The sequence below is a fragment of the Rattus norvegicus genome, chromosome 17 (assembly GCF_036323735.1).
Source record: "Rattus norvegicus strain BN/NHsdMcwi chromosome 17, GRCr8, whole genome shotgun sequence".
In the NCBI taxonomy this organism is placed as follows: domain Eukaryota; kingdom Metazoa; phylum Chordata; class Mammalia; order Rodentia; family Muridae; genus Rattus; species Rattus norvegicus.
The window spans coordinates 72,843,831-72,860,674 of NC_086035.1; the positions used below are offsets into that span (position 1 = coordinate 72,843,831).

Here is a 16,844-nt window from a genome sequence, read left to right on the forward strand (position 1 = left end):
GACGGGAATGGAATTAGAACGGGCACACTTTGCCTGAGTAAAGTTCCATGAGGAGGCCTCTTTGAGAGCTATGGTTTTAACCAACTGAAGAACAGGTTCTATAACGAAATGCAAAGCCCCAAACAGACGTTACAAGAAAAGCAACCCTAACACAAGCCCTGAACATACATTCAATAACCTTTGACACATAAACACAAACACCACCGTAGAATTTATATTTACTTTATTAGCAATGTGGCGTCCATGTTTTCAAGTAAAAAGGGTTTTTTCCATTTAGAATAAAAATTAAAATATAACTCTGATATATATTTTCCTTTATGTACATGGAAACATATATACAGAATACAATTTTACAGCAAACTGAGAGAGCATGCCCTTTGCCCCTTTAAACTTTAAACCTAAAGACACGGATTTGTTTTTTGTTTTTCTTTTATGCGCCAATGCACAAGGTATGAACCAAATTTCAATACAAACTTTTCAAAATGGAACATGAGGGGTAAAGGGCTCCTGCCATCACTGACTAGGGTTCTCTCTGCTCACGGGGATGATGTTAGCTTGCATTCTGAATGACAGGTCAGATGTTCACTTTTTCTTTAATTGAAATTAAAAAAAAAAACCCTTCTCACAGTTTTCATAATAAAACGACTTTTTTAAAGCAAAAGATTGTTCTAGAACTTTTTTTCTCGAGGGCTTCTCTTTGTCCCACCCAAAGCACTGCACTGCCTGGGTTCCGTGATATGGCCTACATCTCCCTGGTACTGAGTCTTAGTCATCAGAAGAAACCTGAACAAGGATGTGTACAGTTCAGAAAACCGAAGCGTTATTCACTGTTTCAACCACAAAAAGCCCAAGGAGAGGGGGCAGGAGAGCAGCCATGAACTTCCAGCAAATTAAATGGGTCACAAATATCACAATGTCGTTGTCATAGCATATGTTGGATACCTGCAAACCACCCTAGTTTTAAAGTTATGAGAATTAAGCAATTTAAGAAGTTAATCTGATTAAGGAGAGTGATTTTTGCCAACACACAGAGAGAATCTGTGACAGAAAGCAACAGTGAGCAAGTAGAAGAATCATTTAGTTGTGTGGTTACCAGTTGGGCTTCTCCTCCCTATTTAATTATTGCACCAAAGAGACACAAACAGCAGATGTCCCCAGAGGCTTCTGGCATAAACACCACAGCTATCTTAATTTGCATTTTCTTCCAAATCATTGCACACTCAATCACAGCTCCGTAAGACGGGACAGAGAGTAACTGGAACCTAGATTCAATACCGTAACCCAAAGACAGCGATGTCGAACCACAACAGAGATCCCAATACAGTTCTGTGCTGTTTCTTTATAGAGAAGTGAATATGAGTGGGTGTTATAGGAAATGAGTATGGAAATCACAAGTGCTTCCAGAACTCGGGACGAATCTCAGGAAGTGGCATTTGGTGTAGACAGAAGACAGAGCCAATATTTGCTTCATAGAGCACTCAGAATTGTATGACATAGATTAGGAGGGAGCCATCTTCAAAGGGTTGATCAAAAGGAACCATCTAAAGGTGGCAGTGAAGGTCAGATGTGGCAGTGTTAAAGTGTGGATCATTTTAATTTATTGAGGACCAAATCAAAGCAAGCATGGGAAGTGATCTTTTGAATATGATCAAATAAGGTCTAGGCACTCAAATAGCTGGAGAGCTCAAATGCTGTCTGTGAGTCAAGCTCTGATCAAAGGCATCTAATTTTAAAAGTGACAGACCAGTTCTCCATGCTCTAGATTTGACACTGTGGTGGAGGACACCATTGTTGAATAGCAGCGATGTGCAGTGCGAGGACAGCCAGCTTTGATCAGAGCATGTTTTATTTTGTGGCCAGGATCCTTTTTTTTTTATATAACACAGAACAAATATACTCCAGAAATTGGGGGCTGAAACAAGCTCCCTACATTTTAAGGTGGGCATAAATGACAGACTGTCATCACTGAAGTTGAGGTGGCACTTCCACTCCTCAGTCATATGGCATGGACTGGTCATGCCATGAATGGAGTGATGCACCCAAAGGGTGGGTGCTTGGAGGAGCGGACACTGGTCCCAGAAGATAATCAAAGAGATAAGGAAATGATACCAACAAGGAAGTAATGAGGCAAGGGCATCATTCCATGGTACTTAGGGCAGAATATTTTTGGTGTACGTGTATAAAAATCCATCTATTTCTTCCCAATCAATCCTTGGAAATCAGCTTTGTGATTCAGACAAACACAGTGGAAATCAGTTCTGTGACTCAGACAAACACAGTGAGAGGCAAGGGTAGAGAGAGACAAAACCCACATTACAATCTGGTGACAAAATTGCATTGCGCACGTGAGCACACCATCCTGGATCAAAGCTCCGGAGGACGACACTGGCACCTTTCTCTGAGAAAAATCATCCTCTTTGGTCATCAAGATACTTCTCAAGTCTCACGGGGGTTGGGGGGATGGCTTGCGGGTTGACAGCCACTATGATGAGAGTAGCCCCTGGTAAGATTACTGTCACCTCTTCCTTGCCAAAGCAAGGCTGGGGGAGCTGACACTGCAGAGGAAGACCAACGCTAAACTGCAAGGCTGAAGCATGGAGAGGGGCTGGAACATTTGGATCCACAGAAGAAGGGTTTCTGACCAATGGTGGACATGTCCTGACAGACTTTTCTGTCAGTGCTTTTCTGGCTTTCTGTGGGCTCAGGAGACCTCTAGGAAATCCTCATGTTATGGGGCAACGCCTCCTCCTCTGTGTCATTACGGGAAATGGCATGAGAAAGTGACATTTGTTCTGAAAGCAAATCGTGTTCTAGCGATGCCATAGCCACATCCCATTTCAGATGCAAAAGAAATAGCTCAGCTTGAAAAGACCACAGTGAAGAATCAAGGAGTCGATACAGGAGAAATGTCACCCCCCCATCTTGAAATAGATACCCTTTCCAACCGGTAGACTGAGTATTTATGGCCAAAAGTGTGTGGCTGAGAAGGCAGATGAAGCAAGGAAGGTTCAACATGTAGTTTAGAAGAGAGAAATCTAACTGCAAGGCAACCACACAGACACCGACAGGAGTGGCTCCATCCTTACAGCTCCAGAGGACACAGTCCAACACCACTTGTCCCTAGGCACACCCATTTGCCAACGGCCTACAGGCTTGACGTAGAGAACCAGCTTCAGGGAAGACTAAAGTGTCTCAGCCACACACAATTCGCTTTCCAATTCCACCTGCAACCATGACCGTGCCGAGAATGGGTGCCTAACATAGGCAACCAGAGCTTTCACGGGCTGATGGGCTACCCTGCCTTAAACCTCAGCCAAAGGACAAGCAGCTATCAGCTGTCATCCCATGCTCTGGGACAGTTGTGGTTCTAGTCAAGGACAACAGATGAAGGAAATGTGATTATGAAAAAACTATGGGAAACCACAAAGTAAACCAGTAAGGCCCGGATAGGTGGGAAGTTAAGCTTCCAAAGTGAGGCACTCCTAAGCAGAATGAAAGGCTGGTTTCCCTGCCTGGTTTCCAAAAGACATGGAGGTGACCTCCACGTTATAATGTGCCTCAGCTCCTTTGGGTTTGCAAGATCACAGGAAAATACAGGTGAGTGCTGGTATCAGCCAGATTTTATAATCACTGATTAGGCTACAGATGACATTTCACAAGCAACCCCAAAAGAGAGTGAAAGGCAGAAGATGGAGGGTTAAACTCTGAGGCCACATTCTTTCTCTCATTATGGTCTACCTAGACTCCTCTCTAGCGGGAGCAGGGGAAAGGTGCCCTCAGTGCCTCTCTAGTGAATGTCTACCTTACTTCTCAATGGGAACTTGGGGTCCAGGGTGGTGGCAAGTTACCCAAGGACATGAAGTTGGCCACTAGACAATGGATGGAAACCCACTGGATCCAGATCCAGTATTTGCTCTGCTATCTTATGTTGCTCCCCTGGGATTCCTTTCCATGTGGCAAGCTAGGCACTAGCGGAAGAGAGGCTCGGAGGGGTTTGCTTGTAGCAACCATCTGTGTTAACATTCTAAGTGGATACAGCTAGCTCACGAGAAGCACTGTCCCCAAAGTCTTTTCCTATACTTGCTCCCTGAAAATGTTTCTTCAATACAGAATTTGATAACTTCCCTAAAGCAGCCTCCTCCTGATGGGTCACAGTGATCTTAAAACATTGAAGCTATGGTTCTGGAGGAGACTACATAGAGTGTTCTAGGCTTTGCTTACACGGTAGCGGGCTCGTGGCAAGCTGCCATACTTGTGAAAAGGCACCTCTGACAGAGGACGGAGCTGAATGGAGTCCAGAGTTGTATGGGAGAATGGAGCTTAAGTGAGACCAAATGGAATAGGAGGTGACTCTAAACCACGGTAGCGTGCGTGCGTGTGTGCGTCAGACAGAGCTGTAAGAGAGCTTGAGGCTGAGTCAGGCAAAAATGGCAGCTAGACGGGGGTTCTGCTAGGATACACCTAATCCATCTGAGTTTCCCAGGAACCTAGACCTCAGTGTAAGGAGACCTGACTTCCATAAAACTACCTGCTTTGAGTGGGAGAAAAAAAGGGAATCGGAGGCCCTGAGCCAGGGAAGGTCTGTCTCAGAACGTTCACAATACACTGCTGGTGTTCCTTCCGTGTGCTTTAAAAACATAGGACTACCAAATAGGCTGGTGCAAGAAAGAGGTCCTGGGCTTCTGGCTTTTTGGAGACCCCCAATGGATTGTGCCATTTCACAAAGCCCAGGAAATCAAGGCCTCGGTCCTGAAAACCTTTACAACAAACACAGCATAATCAGAATCAGGCGATGCCCACTCGGGAAGGGTGAGCTAATTGGCGTACTGGGCGTAGAAAGCCACTTTCACTCTCTCGATCTGATGGCATAATTTGATCGCAGGTCCTAGCTTCAGCTCCATGCACTCCTGCACTGTTGGGAGAGTGAGCAGGAGGAGAGCCTGGCCATCGATGTCCTGTCAGAAGAGAAAGCCACGTTAGAGATGAAGTGGGATACACTTGGAGGATGTGTTTGTCTTATCGAGTTTTGTCCTGGAGCTAAATTCGTAGAGAACCATTCTTTCTGCTTTTAAACTTGTGAGCATATTATCAAAGGTAACAATCAGCTTGATGACTATTGAATGCTTGCTTGTGTTAATGAAACTCTGTGTGTGTGTGTGTGTGTGTGTGTGTGTGTGTGTGTGTGTGTGTGTGTTCTGAGGGAATCCTTGGGTGTTGGTCCTCACCCCTACCTTGTTTGAGAGAGGTCATTCCTGCAGTCTAGCTGGCCTGTAATTCTGTCTCTGCCTCTCTTCTCCTCACAGGAGTGTGTTGGGATTACAGATACGTGTACACCATTTTCCCTGGCTATTAATTGGTTCTCGGGAGCCAAACTTGAGCCGTCGGTTTGTAGAGCTTTACCCATTGGGCCATCACTCCTGCCCCCACAAAATATCTTTTTTTTTTCTAAGAACATTTTAGCTCCTCTGAAATTTCCTAAGCATCTTCTGGTGGAAACAGGCAATGAAATGGTTAAGAGGCTCCAGGCTTAGTATCTTGTTCTGGGATAGCAACTTCTTAGTTCTAAGTCAGGTCCTTCTATGCTAATCTAAACACCAGAAAAGAGATGGACACTAAAAATACTAACTCTTACTGCTTTGTACAGTCTAATATTCTATCACCAGGATAGGTGGTAAGGCACCAAAGAGAAAGTTGTCAATTACAGACTATGATTTTACAGAGGAAAACACATGCACACATCCGCATGTGTGTGTACAGACAGACAAACATGCAGACAAAAACACAGACACACAATGAAGGGCAATACCTACCTTGCTCCCTTAAATTTTCCCATTGCTACATAGTGATAAAAATGCCGTGCACCATGCCCTGAAACATTATTTATTGCTGATAAAGTCACGACATCACACTGTATTCAAACGGAAGCCCCAGGTCAGTGTCACATGCTAATCCAACATCTCTACAAGTCGTCTTTAGAAGAGAACCTTTTACAATAGAATCTACCCTCCAAGACTATTAGAGCTAAAGAATCTGCCAGAGAGACAAGAGATATCATGTAGATACATAAAAATTAAGGAAAAAATCACGACTACACGGTGCCTTTACCCACTAGCAAGAAACAAACCCCTAAAGAAATGAATGAAATGCCTATATGCAGAAGGATGGCTCGAAGCAATGTCCGTCCTGAAAACAGTCACATCTGTGCACGTGCACAGTCCTCAGGGTGAGCTGCGCTTGGGTTCCGGGCTGTTTCCCCCCCTTTCTACTACAACTTAACTGTATCTAAGCAACAGGAGCCATATTGTGAGGATATCCATTAAGTGACTGTTAAATCTGCTGTAGGAAGAAGGGCACAAAAATGCACTCCAAAGCTCTGGGTATTCTGTAATGCCCTCAAAGAGAACTAAAGCTGCCAATGATCCTTCAAGGTCCTCATAAAATAAGTGACTTGTTCAGGCAATCCACTTCACTTGTTCGGCAATGGGCAAGCACATGTGTGTAAAGCCACGTTACATATGGGTGTGTGGACTCTCGCTGTATAATGTTCAGATTTGCAGCGCAAAATTACAGAGGGTAGATTTAACTAAGAAGCTGCCACGACATTCTGGAAATAAAAGGTGAGCATGCCGGCAATGGGGAGGGTGTAATGTCCACAGTCGCTCCCCGTGATCAGAACCATCTCTGAATTCCTAACGTCCCTAGGCATGAACACACACAGCTATTACCAGACTGTACACTGTGATCTCCTGTGCAGGCTGGTGAATAATCTAAAAGTACCTAGTTCATCTGACAGCATAGAGAACGCTTTCTGGAGGCCTCGCCCAATCAGAGCACTGCCATTTAGACAAAATGAGGATAGAAAAAAGGTTAGTTAGAATGAGCCATTAAAAGTCTAATGGACCAGAAAGGACTCAAGTGTCCGCGCACTTTAGACAAACCAGCAGGCAACACTTTTTTTTTATTATAATAGTTGAAAATCCCTAATGTGAAATGCAAAATAATTGGGAATGAGACTCGTCCATTAAAAGGCCACCTGATGGGGTTGGGGAGTTAGCTCAGTGGTAGAGCGCTTGCCTAGCAAGCGCAAGGCCCTGGGTTCGGTCCCCAGCTCCGAAAAAAAGAAAAAAGAGAAAAAAATAAAATAAAAAAAATAATAATAATAAAAGGCCACCTGACGTCTAAATCAAGGACCAAGCTTTGAGCTGATGTCAGAGGAGGTGGGTGGAGGAAGTTACAGCCCACTCTGAATCTATCGTGGAATGTGCCAGAAAGTTCGTTTCCTTGAAACGATCTGAGATATTGTTGGAAACTGGGCTTAGCAGAGACCTAAAGGAGGAATTTAGTGTTTTAGCTACCCGCCCCGAGACCCAGCACCTCACTGAGAATTTGCGCAATTCTGAGCACAGTAGCAACACAGGAGCCTGGTAACAATTTGTGCTACAGATGTTCTTGAGTTCCTACCTAACTTGGAATCTAGAAGTCACAAAACAAACAAACAAACAAACCCCTCTCCTTTATTCTGGTTCAGAACAGAATAATGTTTCAAAAGTGAAATAGAACACTCAGGCCTAAACCAAAGTGAAACTTACATAGAATGACACATTTCATGGTCATGTTTTGGACATTATAAGGTATGTATAGCAGGTAGTAGATCAGTATATGTTGAATGTACATATGGACCAACATGGTGTCTTTAAACCTATATAGATAGAGTTTGTCATGTACTTGAATATGACAGGTTTCATATTCAATACCGCCATGTCTAAGTACCAGACTGGGGAAACAACTGCCCCAGACAGTACTCTACACGATTTCCTAACTATTGCTTTGTGTTTGTTTCTAAGATGGAGATAAAATTTCGTCAGTAAAGCCCTGAATCAGCTAAGCCACAGCACCGCTCACCATTTCTGTCTCATCTCTGTGCTGTAACGAAAAGTCAGATCACTGCCCTCACTCTTGAGGTCAGAAAGCCTGTCTCCCTGTCTGCCTCTCTGTCTGTACCCAGAGAAGAAGAGCAGTGAACAGCAGAAACCCAAGAGCCGGACCTCCTGTCTGGCTCCTGTTGGTGTCTTCCACGTGACCTCCTCTGACTCTGCAGAAGTTTCCAGAGCGAATGAGATTAATCACTTCACCTCGTGGGTACGGGCAGCAGAGCTGGGATAGGAAGAACTGCAGTTGTGGGAGCGGGAGGCGGAGTCCTGGGACGGACACTCTTTAACTTGCCTTGTACAACGTTTTACCACATTAACTTGGACAGAAAGATAGAAAATCCTCTCTATCGGGGAAATCAGACTTTTTTTTCCTGCCTTAATGTTTAAAATTTTACCTTCTCAAGCTATTGGCTTATTAAATGTAAAAACAGACTAGAGAGGTATTAATCAACTATATAGACAATCGTATTTAGAAAAATATTAGGTCTTAAAAGACAGATATCTACAGATATCTACTCTGTGAGGTTTGCTGGTTAGTGACCCTTGGCTCCAGCTGAGTGCCATCAAGCCTCTGCTTCAAGTTCCTGCTTCCAGGTTCCTATCTTGAGCTCCTTCCCTGACAACCCTCCATGTGAGAGACTTGAGCTGTGAGAGGAAATCAATTCTTTCCCCTCCAGGTTGAGAGTGTTTTATTGTGGCCACAGCACAACGGAAACTGGTGCCAGGAAGTGGGCTACAGCCATGAATAAGGGCGGAGCCTAGATGTTCACTCTTCACCTCTCTTTCAGAAAACCCTGATGACAGACGCACAGTACCGTTCAGGAGCGAGGATGAGCCCCCTTACAGATGTCAACCGCAGTATGCAGCTGAAGGGCATGTGAGACTTTAATCCCTCCGTGGTAAGTCATGAAGAAGTCAGGTAAGATAGGAAATTCCTTTAAGAGTCTCAGGGCTGGGAAGACAGTTCAGTCAGCAGAGCAGTCGCCTTATAAGGACTTGATCCCAACTTTGAAAAGTGGGATGTGTTGGGACATGCTTGGAGTCCCAGCACTCGGGAGGCAGGGGTAAATGCGTCTCGTGAGTTCCAAGCCAATGTGTGAACCTGTCTCATAAAGGTGCCATTGCTTGAGGAAGGATACCCTACGCTGTCTTCTGGGCCTCAGATGCACATGCGTACCTATGTGCACACAGGCATGCATGTAACTACACACACATGAACACACATAACTGCACAGACAGAAAAATACATACACTTGTGCACGGACATGCAAATACATAGAGGCAAGACCTGGAGTCCAGAAAACAAACTGATGACACAGAAAGCCACTGTACCTGCTCTTGAAAGATCCTGGCCAAAGGTGCACAGTCAGTCAGCTTAATGAATCGCACCACATCTGTGACGGACCACTCCAGCGGATTGCTCTCAAGAATCAGTTTCTCCTCCTCCGACTGCCTTGGGTCCTGCAGGGGAGGGGGCAGGGTACTGTCATTGCACACTCCGGGGTTAGGGGGGAACTGCATAGCCTTAATATCCTCTGTGTCTCCACACTGCTGGACCAGAACTCCTAGCTCTCTTGGTCTCTCACTGGGCACACAGGCATAACTCAGTATCGTACCTACGTCTGGTGACTTCTACATCTGCAAGGACCTGGGTATCTTTAAAAGCTCAAAAGCATTAACAACAGAAGGTACAGCAGGGCTGGGGACACAATTCAGTTGGCAAAAATGCTTGCCATCCAGGTCTAAGGACCTGAGTTTGATCACCAGATCACTTGCTAAGGAAAAAAAAAAGTGGCAGAGTTGGGGAAGTGGAGACAGGAGAATTCTGGGAGTTGCTGCTCAGAGAGACTAACTCACTACTAAGCAAGCTCCAGGCATGAGATGGCCTGCCTCAAAATATTTTTTATAAAAAAGAAGAGAGAAAAGAGTGGGCGGCTCCTAAGAAATTGCGTCTGAGCTCTCCCCTGGCCTCTCCGTGCACCTATGAATGTGCGTCTGCCCTGCTGCAGGGCATAATGCCCATCAATCTTGAATCCCTAGTTGTGAAAATGGGGACCTGATTTCTGCTGAAGCATCTCTGATTAAAATGGGAACAGATGGCAGGGAGTGCAGGTGGATGTGTGCAGGATAGCTCACCGTTGCCACCGGCCTTCGCGAGGATGGCACCGGGACGTTTGCAACAGTTCATACACCACCCATGGGTTACAGGGGTGCCGAGTGTGCTGATTTAACACATTATGATATGAGAGGGGTGTCCCATACAGGAGAGAGGGATGCAAAACTCAGGTGTGGAAATGAGATGTGTAGAGATGGAATTTGGGGATCCAGAACTGGAGATTGGACACCTCCAACCTGGCCTGAAGAATTAAAGACATTATTCCAGCCCTGGGAAGTCCTGATGTTTACTGGCCCTCTCCACCAAGAGCTAAAATCATTCTTTTGTTCTTGGACTTGGGAATTTTGTTAGAGCATCTCTGGTCATTTCGGATATTTTGAAGCGGTTTTCCTGAGCCACACACACCCTCAACTCTGCTCTGTGTTCTTCCAGAGGAGCTATGCGCCCTCCACTTTCTGAACTCACCTCTGATTTCTCAATCCTGACAAGTGGAACCTTGTTTCTGTTATTAGAAGAGGCAGTAGAGTGCACTGAGCGGACCCTCCGTGCCCTTTCCACTGGAGGGTGCTTTACAGCCCCTGAATGTTTCCTCAGGATCATAGCCCTCTGTGAACGGGTAAAGGGCATCTCTACTGGTACATGCTGTGTCTTGTAATTCTGGACCACGTAACCAGTTTCCTCGCTTGCAGTGTCCAGGGCCTCTGGATCGTCCTCTTCAGTTTCCTGAGGGGCAGAGGGATGTGCTTAGTCGGGGTGGGTTGAAAGGGCCTTGAGTGAGTGTAGTGTGACCCTTACAGACAGGCACACTGCCAAGCCCTGGTGGCACTTCCCTTCCTTCTCAGAACAAAGCTCCTGGCAAGATTTGTCTACAGAGCCCCCAAAAGGGAGCCCATGATACCAACACAATCTCCTAACACAGATATCCCCTAACCCGTAGCTGAACATGTGCAGTTGGTTCTCAATATGCAAAAGGAGTGGGGGCGGGGAGATAGAGAGTGAGGGAGGGAGAAAGGGAGAGAGAGAGGGAGAGGGAGAGGGAGAGGGAAATGGGGGAGAGGGAGAGGGGGGTTAATAGGTAAAATGCTTGTCATGCAAGCATAAGAGCCTTGGTTTGATCCCCAGAAGCCATGTGGAAAAGCTAGGAATTGGGTGGCTCCCTGGTATTTGCTGCTCAATCAGCTCCGCCAAGAATGATAAGTTCTGGGGAGAGTAAAGAGGCCTTAGCACAGACACAACAGACAAGACAGAGACCAAGGTGGGGCCTGTCCCCAGGAATGACAACTGACGTTAACCTGTTCATCGAATGCTTGTACACACACACCATACACACACCACACACACACACACACACACACACCATACACACACAAAGTTCAAGGCCACTCTGAGCTACCTAGGGAGACGTTGTCTCAAAACGGCAAGGGCTAGATTGTAGCCCAATGGTGGAGTTGCTTGCCTAGCATCCCCCAAAACAACCAAACAGGGCAGGCAAAAGTGCACGCTGCACAAACCAGACAACCTGATTTTGATTCTGGGCTCCCACAGAGGGAGGAGATAGCAGACTCGCAAAGGCTGTTTCTCACTTCCACAGGTGCAGCACAGCAGGCGTACGCCTGCGTTCTCATGCCCCCCCCCCCCGTCCTCTCCTTCTGCCCTCTGTGTCTTGCTCCCAGTGCACAAAAAAGACGAAAGTGAATTAAAAAGATGAAAGAAATCCTTCCAGCTGAAAGGGCTGGAGGCCCTTAAGGACAGCGTACCTGTGCCGAGGTCGCTGGCATGGCCACCGCAGAGGATTTCCGTTTCTTCTGCACATAGATTGATTTTCTTCGTTTCCTTCTCCTGGTGGGTTTTGGTGCGCTTTCAGTGTTGCTTTCTCCGAGTGGAGGTTTAATGATCCTCTTCCTTTTCCCATAGTAATAGGCTACAGGGAGAAAGAGTGTAACCAGTGTAACCAGTGATGGGTTCATCATGGAGCCATAGGCCCACTGGGAGATCACTGGCCTCACTAGGCCCAATTTGGGTTTGTTTGTTTTTTTTCCCCTGCCACTGTGGCTCAAATTCAAGTGATGGCAGTATTCACTTGGAGGGATCTTAGCCTTTCGAAAATTGATGACATAAGATCCAGAATCATCTTTTAATTCACTTGCAGATCACAATGTTGACCCCATCTCCCTTTTGTCCAGGGACTACAGAAGAACTATTTACAAGGTCAACATTCAAGCCAACTGAGGCCCTCGGTCAACTCAGTTATCTTCAGGAGCCGTAGCTACCCAGTGACCCTTGCTGACCCTTACACTGGCCCAAGGTGAGGTAGCGTGGGCATCCGGGGGATAGAGTAAGCTACAGAGGGAGCCTAGATCACAAAGGGACTTTCTAGGTGACACTTAGGGTTCCTTGTCAACTTAGCACACTTTAGAATCACCCGGGAAGGGCCTGTGATTGTTCAGGAAGTGAGATATCTTGACTTGATTAATTGATGAGTTATCTTGACTTGATTAATTGAGGTGGGAAGTGGGCTGGCAAGCTCACAAGTACCATGTACTCCTTGTATCCTATTTCATCTGATTCCAGATGGCGCCACGGCCAAGTGGAGGTGGCTCAGGGGCAAAATGCTTGTCTGGCCCAAGCGAGACTGGGTTCTATGCCAGGCGCTGTGGTTCAGTGCACTGCCCACACTGTGTAGGTCCTCCCACTCTAGATGGCTGGACCTGGGCTAGCACAGCCAACTTCCTTGTCCCGGCCCCAGGACCAGAGATGACTTAGGAGAGATTGGGAAGCTCACAAGCTGTAGACTGGTTTTCTCGGAGCTTGAGATCTCTGAGGTAGAGGCTTCTACCATGATAAAGGCTACCAGGGTAGAAGAGAAACGCTCTCAGAATAGAAGAAATGAATGACAGTGGGAAGCTGTCTGTGTAAGGCAGAGGTCTCTCAGTGTGGTAGTGGTGGTGGTGGGGTGACAGTCACAGCATTACAGAGTAGTGCACAAAGCAAAGGCAGCTGGGAAGGAAGGAAGGGAGACGGCTTCCGAATCCTCTGCTGACATGCCTGAGAGAGTGCTGAGCGAACTATCTAAGCAGAGGAGAGACAGACAGGGTCTGTGCAGAAAGAAAACTTCCCAGAGACTTTCCCTGCTTGGGATGAAAGAACCAGCAGCCAGCATTGAAAGACTCAGCCATATTTTAATTCCAATACAAAAGAGCAGAGACAGGAGGAGCTCGGAGAGTGTGAAGCCAGTCCAGGTTATATAGTGAGTTTTAGGCTAACCTTTCGTTACAGAATGAAAAGATAAAAACAAAACAAACAAACAGGACCCAAGAGATGAACTGTCATTACAAATCCTGGGTTTATACCAGGACAAGAAGTTAATTAGTTAGAGTCCCTAAACATTGCTAATAATCAATGTGTAACCTCCTTCTTCCACACACACAGTCTAGGAATCAGTTGGTTCTCTGAAGTTGGTTCCCTTCCTCCCAAAACCTTCTAGTGACAATGTCCCCTCGGTTGATCCATCCCATCCCCTTCTTAAATGAGGCTAAAACAGACCCTGATCAGCAACAGCAAGTCTTAAAGAGTTCTTTGGGTACCCACATGAAGAACTCTGCAAAGGGTTAAACACAAGACAGACAGACAGCAACCATACAAACAGACAAGCACCCAAGTACAGTCCAGCAGGGATCAGACATGCTGGGTGTCCTCCCCCTCTTCATACTCACTGTATTTGGTTTTGGTGCGGATGGAACAATTCTCCGGGCAGTTTTCAGAGATCAGCAGGGGACTGAATAAGTTCGGACAGCACTCCAGTTTGGCACAAACTTGCTGGCAGAAGCTTGTTACTTGGTCTGCTGTCCGCACGATCTTGACCACGGCCCTGTATATTTTGCCTCGGTATCTGGACAATAACGGACAGAGCAGGAGTAGTGAGTTCATTTTTCAGACTTGTTTGGCTGGCAGGTGTGTCTGAACTACATTGTCACCTACAAAGTTCACACCTGAGAAGTGCACATGAAGCTATTTGGTCTGTTTTTTTTTTTTAATCCATTTTTTAAATGGCGTGATGGTCTGGTGAGATGGTTCAACGGTTCTCTTAGCATTGGCTGTACTTCCAAAGAACAGAGGCTGGGTTCCCAGCAACCACAAGGTGGCTCACAACTATCTATAACTCCTGTTCTAGAGGGTCTTACCCCCTCTTCTGGCCTCAGAGGGCACTGCAGGCACACAGGTGCACACACATGCAAAACACCCATACATGTAAAATAAAAATAAATACACATTTTTTAGAAAAAAAAAATCACAACGTTTCAAGTAAGTTTGCGATTTTAGTGTTGAGCCTCGTTTATAGCGCTCCTGGAGTGCATGTAACCCCCGGGCCAGGGTTTGGAGACACACAGCACTGTTAAGGTTTGAATCTGAGGTGTCCCCTGAAGGTGTTAGGTATATGGTGCCAGCCTTGGGGCTTTGGGGAAATGACTGGATCATGAGGTGTCTATTGATCAGCAGAGTGACTTCTCAGTGGATTCCCAAGTTGACGGCATTCCTGAGAGAAAATGGAGACTTTGGGGAGGGGCCTAGAAGGAGACAATGTGTCTCTGGGGCATGCCTCTATTTTGTCCCTGATCCCTTTTGATCTTTCACAGTCTCCCTGAGGTGAGCAGCTCTCTCCCACCACTCCCACCACTCGCTCCCCACGCTGCTCCGCTGCTGACACACACACATACACACACACACACACACACACACGCACGCACACACGCACACGCGCACACACACACACACACACACACACACACACACACACACACACACACACAAGCAGCGCATGAGGGAGGAAGAGAATTACTCTCTGGTATAGCCACAGGTAAGTCGTTCATACATCTATAAATATCTTCTTACCCATGTGCCTTTAAGCAACGCTAATGAAACTCCCAGGGTCATGAAGCTAGAGAGGGCTCAGGAGGAGAAGGGAGAAGAAAAGGAGGGGGAGAGGGAGAGCCAAGAGTAGAAGAATCACTTGCTGGGAAGAAGGGGATCTGATGGGTGGGTGAGGATAAGGAACGGTGGGGAGTGGGACACAATCAAAACACCTTATATGCATGGATGAAAATGTCACAATATAACTAGCTTGTATATATAATTTATATACGCTAATAAAGACATTTTTAAAAGAAAAAAATCAATGAGTAATCTCAGAGGCCAAGTGACAACAAACACTGTCACCCCCAGGGGTGGCTATTCCAGGCCTTCAGCCCCTGGAGACACTGTAGCATGACAGTTCAGCCTGGACCGTAAACATGGCTACAACCTCAAAGTCCAGGTCTAACCTCTGCTAAATCAACTCATTCATGTCAGAGACCATGTCTGCTTTTCAGTGTAGGGGAGGAAGCTAACTCACTCTCCAATCATCTCCCATTTGCATGGAGAGAAGCGCAGCCACATTGTCAGGATCTAGAAAGTTGTCATTTGCCATGAGAGGCAGAGAGGTGACACAGCAGCCAGGGCTGTCACCGGGGCTCCTGCTGACAGTACGTTGTCATCATTAGCGGCTGCTTAGAGGAGACTCTGTGATCAGGCAAGGAGAAACCCGGCCCAGACAGGCATTTCCTCCTGAGAAGATGCCTTGTAAGGTTTTGCTGAGGACCTCCCTGCCATCCTTGATAGAAGAGGTAATATGTTGCCTTTGCAATTGGGCAGGCTGGAGAACAAGGTGTCTGTTTCAATTCTATCAGGCTGGATTTAATAAAAGCTCCCATCGACTCGGTAACATGGAAATAAGTGCAAACACTTGCAAAATGAACTCTTCCTGTCAGGGAATAAGTTTCTGGCTGATTTAGGGAGAGCAGTGCTTTTAATGAGATTTAAGATGTTTGCACTCTGGTCATTTCCATAGCCCTTTGGTGCCTCTGGGATACAGCGAATGGTTCAGGAAAGTTGGAAATCGAGAAGTAAGGATTTCTCTTCATAAACACTTAGCTGGAGTCACCCTAACGGTATTCTAGATAAAAATGGTCTATTATGGTAGACAGGCCTCCCCTTATAGAACATAGAATGTGGAATATTAAAAGGAACAATAAAAGCTTGCTTTATTTCTTCTATGCTATGGGTGAAGCTCAGGTAAAGGCTTCTTGGAATAATGCCGTGTAATTTTGCCTGTCGTTAGCTTTCCTCTTTGGGAAAATAAACCCTCTCCTTATCGTCCTTCAGTCTCTTCCCCTTGTGATGGGTAGGGCATCACTGGACCATAAATGACTTTTCCAGAACTAAAGATGACAGGGCTGATCTGGAGAGACACCAGGAACAGAGCTGATAGCTGGCCATAAACTGTTCCACCAGGCACATGCATGGTGCCGGGAAGAGTCAGTAACTGAGGCAACCTTAGTGGCCATGCAGCTGCCCCCTCACAGCTTAGACCATGAGTGATGCTGCCTCGCTGCAATCCTAGCACATGGGAGGTGTGAGCAAGAGGACGGGAAGTGTAAGGTCATCCATGGCTATCTCTGCGGCCACACGGAAACCCTGGAAAGATGGGTAAGCCTTCTCAGACACTAAGCAACACTCAGCACCAGAGTACGGGGTGTTTCCTTAGCCTCCTCTATGATCATGAGCAAGCATGTCAGCATGCCCGCTCTCCTGTTCAGAGACGAATGGAGAAATGTTCAGCCTTGGACCCTACCTACTCAAGATACTGAGGCAGGAGGATCTCAAGTTCAAATACATGGCCAGACTGAGCAACTCGGTGAGATTTGCCACATACTATAATTTAAAAGTCTGGGTTGCCTGACAGAGGCCCGGGCTGTGAAAAT

The 16,844-nt window shown here is 46.3% G+C and overlaps 1 protein-coding gene across 9 annotated transcripts in view; it reads right to left on the minus strand.

Moving 5' to 3' along the window:
* Positions 1-206: 206 nt before the first annotated feature.
* Positions 207-16,844, minus strand: part of Sfmbt2 (Scm-like with four mbt domains 2) — a 194,563-nt gene continuing 177,925 nt past the window's right edge. For 8 of the 9 annotated variants that reach the window (XM_006254210.5, XM_006254216.5, XM_006254215.5 and 5 more), the window contains 5 exons: positions 13,761-13,936; positions 11,805-11,968; positions 10,513-10,770; positions 9,264-9,392; positions 207-4,955 (listed from right to left, as the gene is read on the minus strand). In XM_006254210.5, the coding sequence (XP_006254272.1) occupies positions 4,815-4,955; positions 9,264-9,392; positions 10,513-10,770; positions 11,805-11,968; positions 13,761-13,936 (868 nt within the window). In that variant the 3' untranslated portion in view covers positions 207-4,814. The remainder of the gene's footprint in view (positions 4,956-9,263; positions 9,393-10,512; positions 10,771-11,804; positions 11,969-13,760; positions 13,937-16,844) is intronic. The other variant, NM_001107364.2, reaches the window with a different exon arrangement.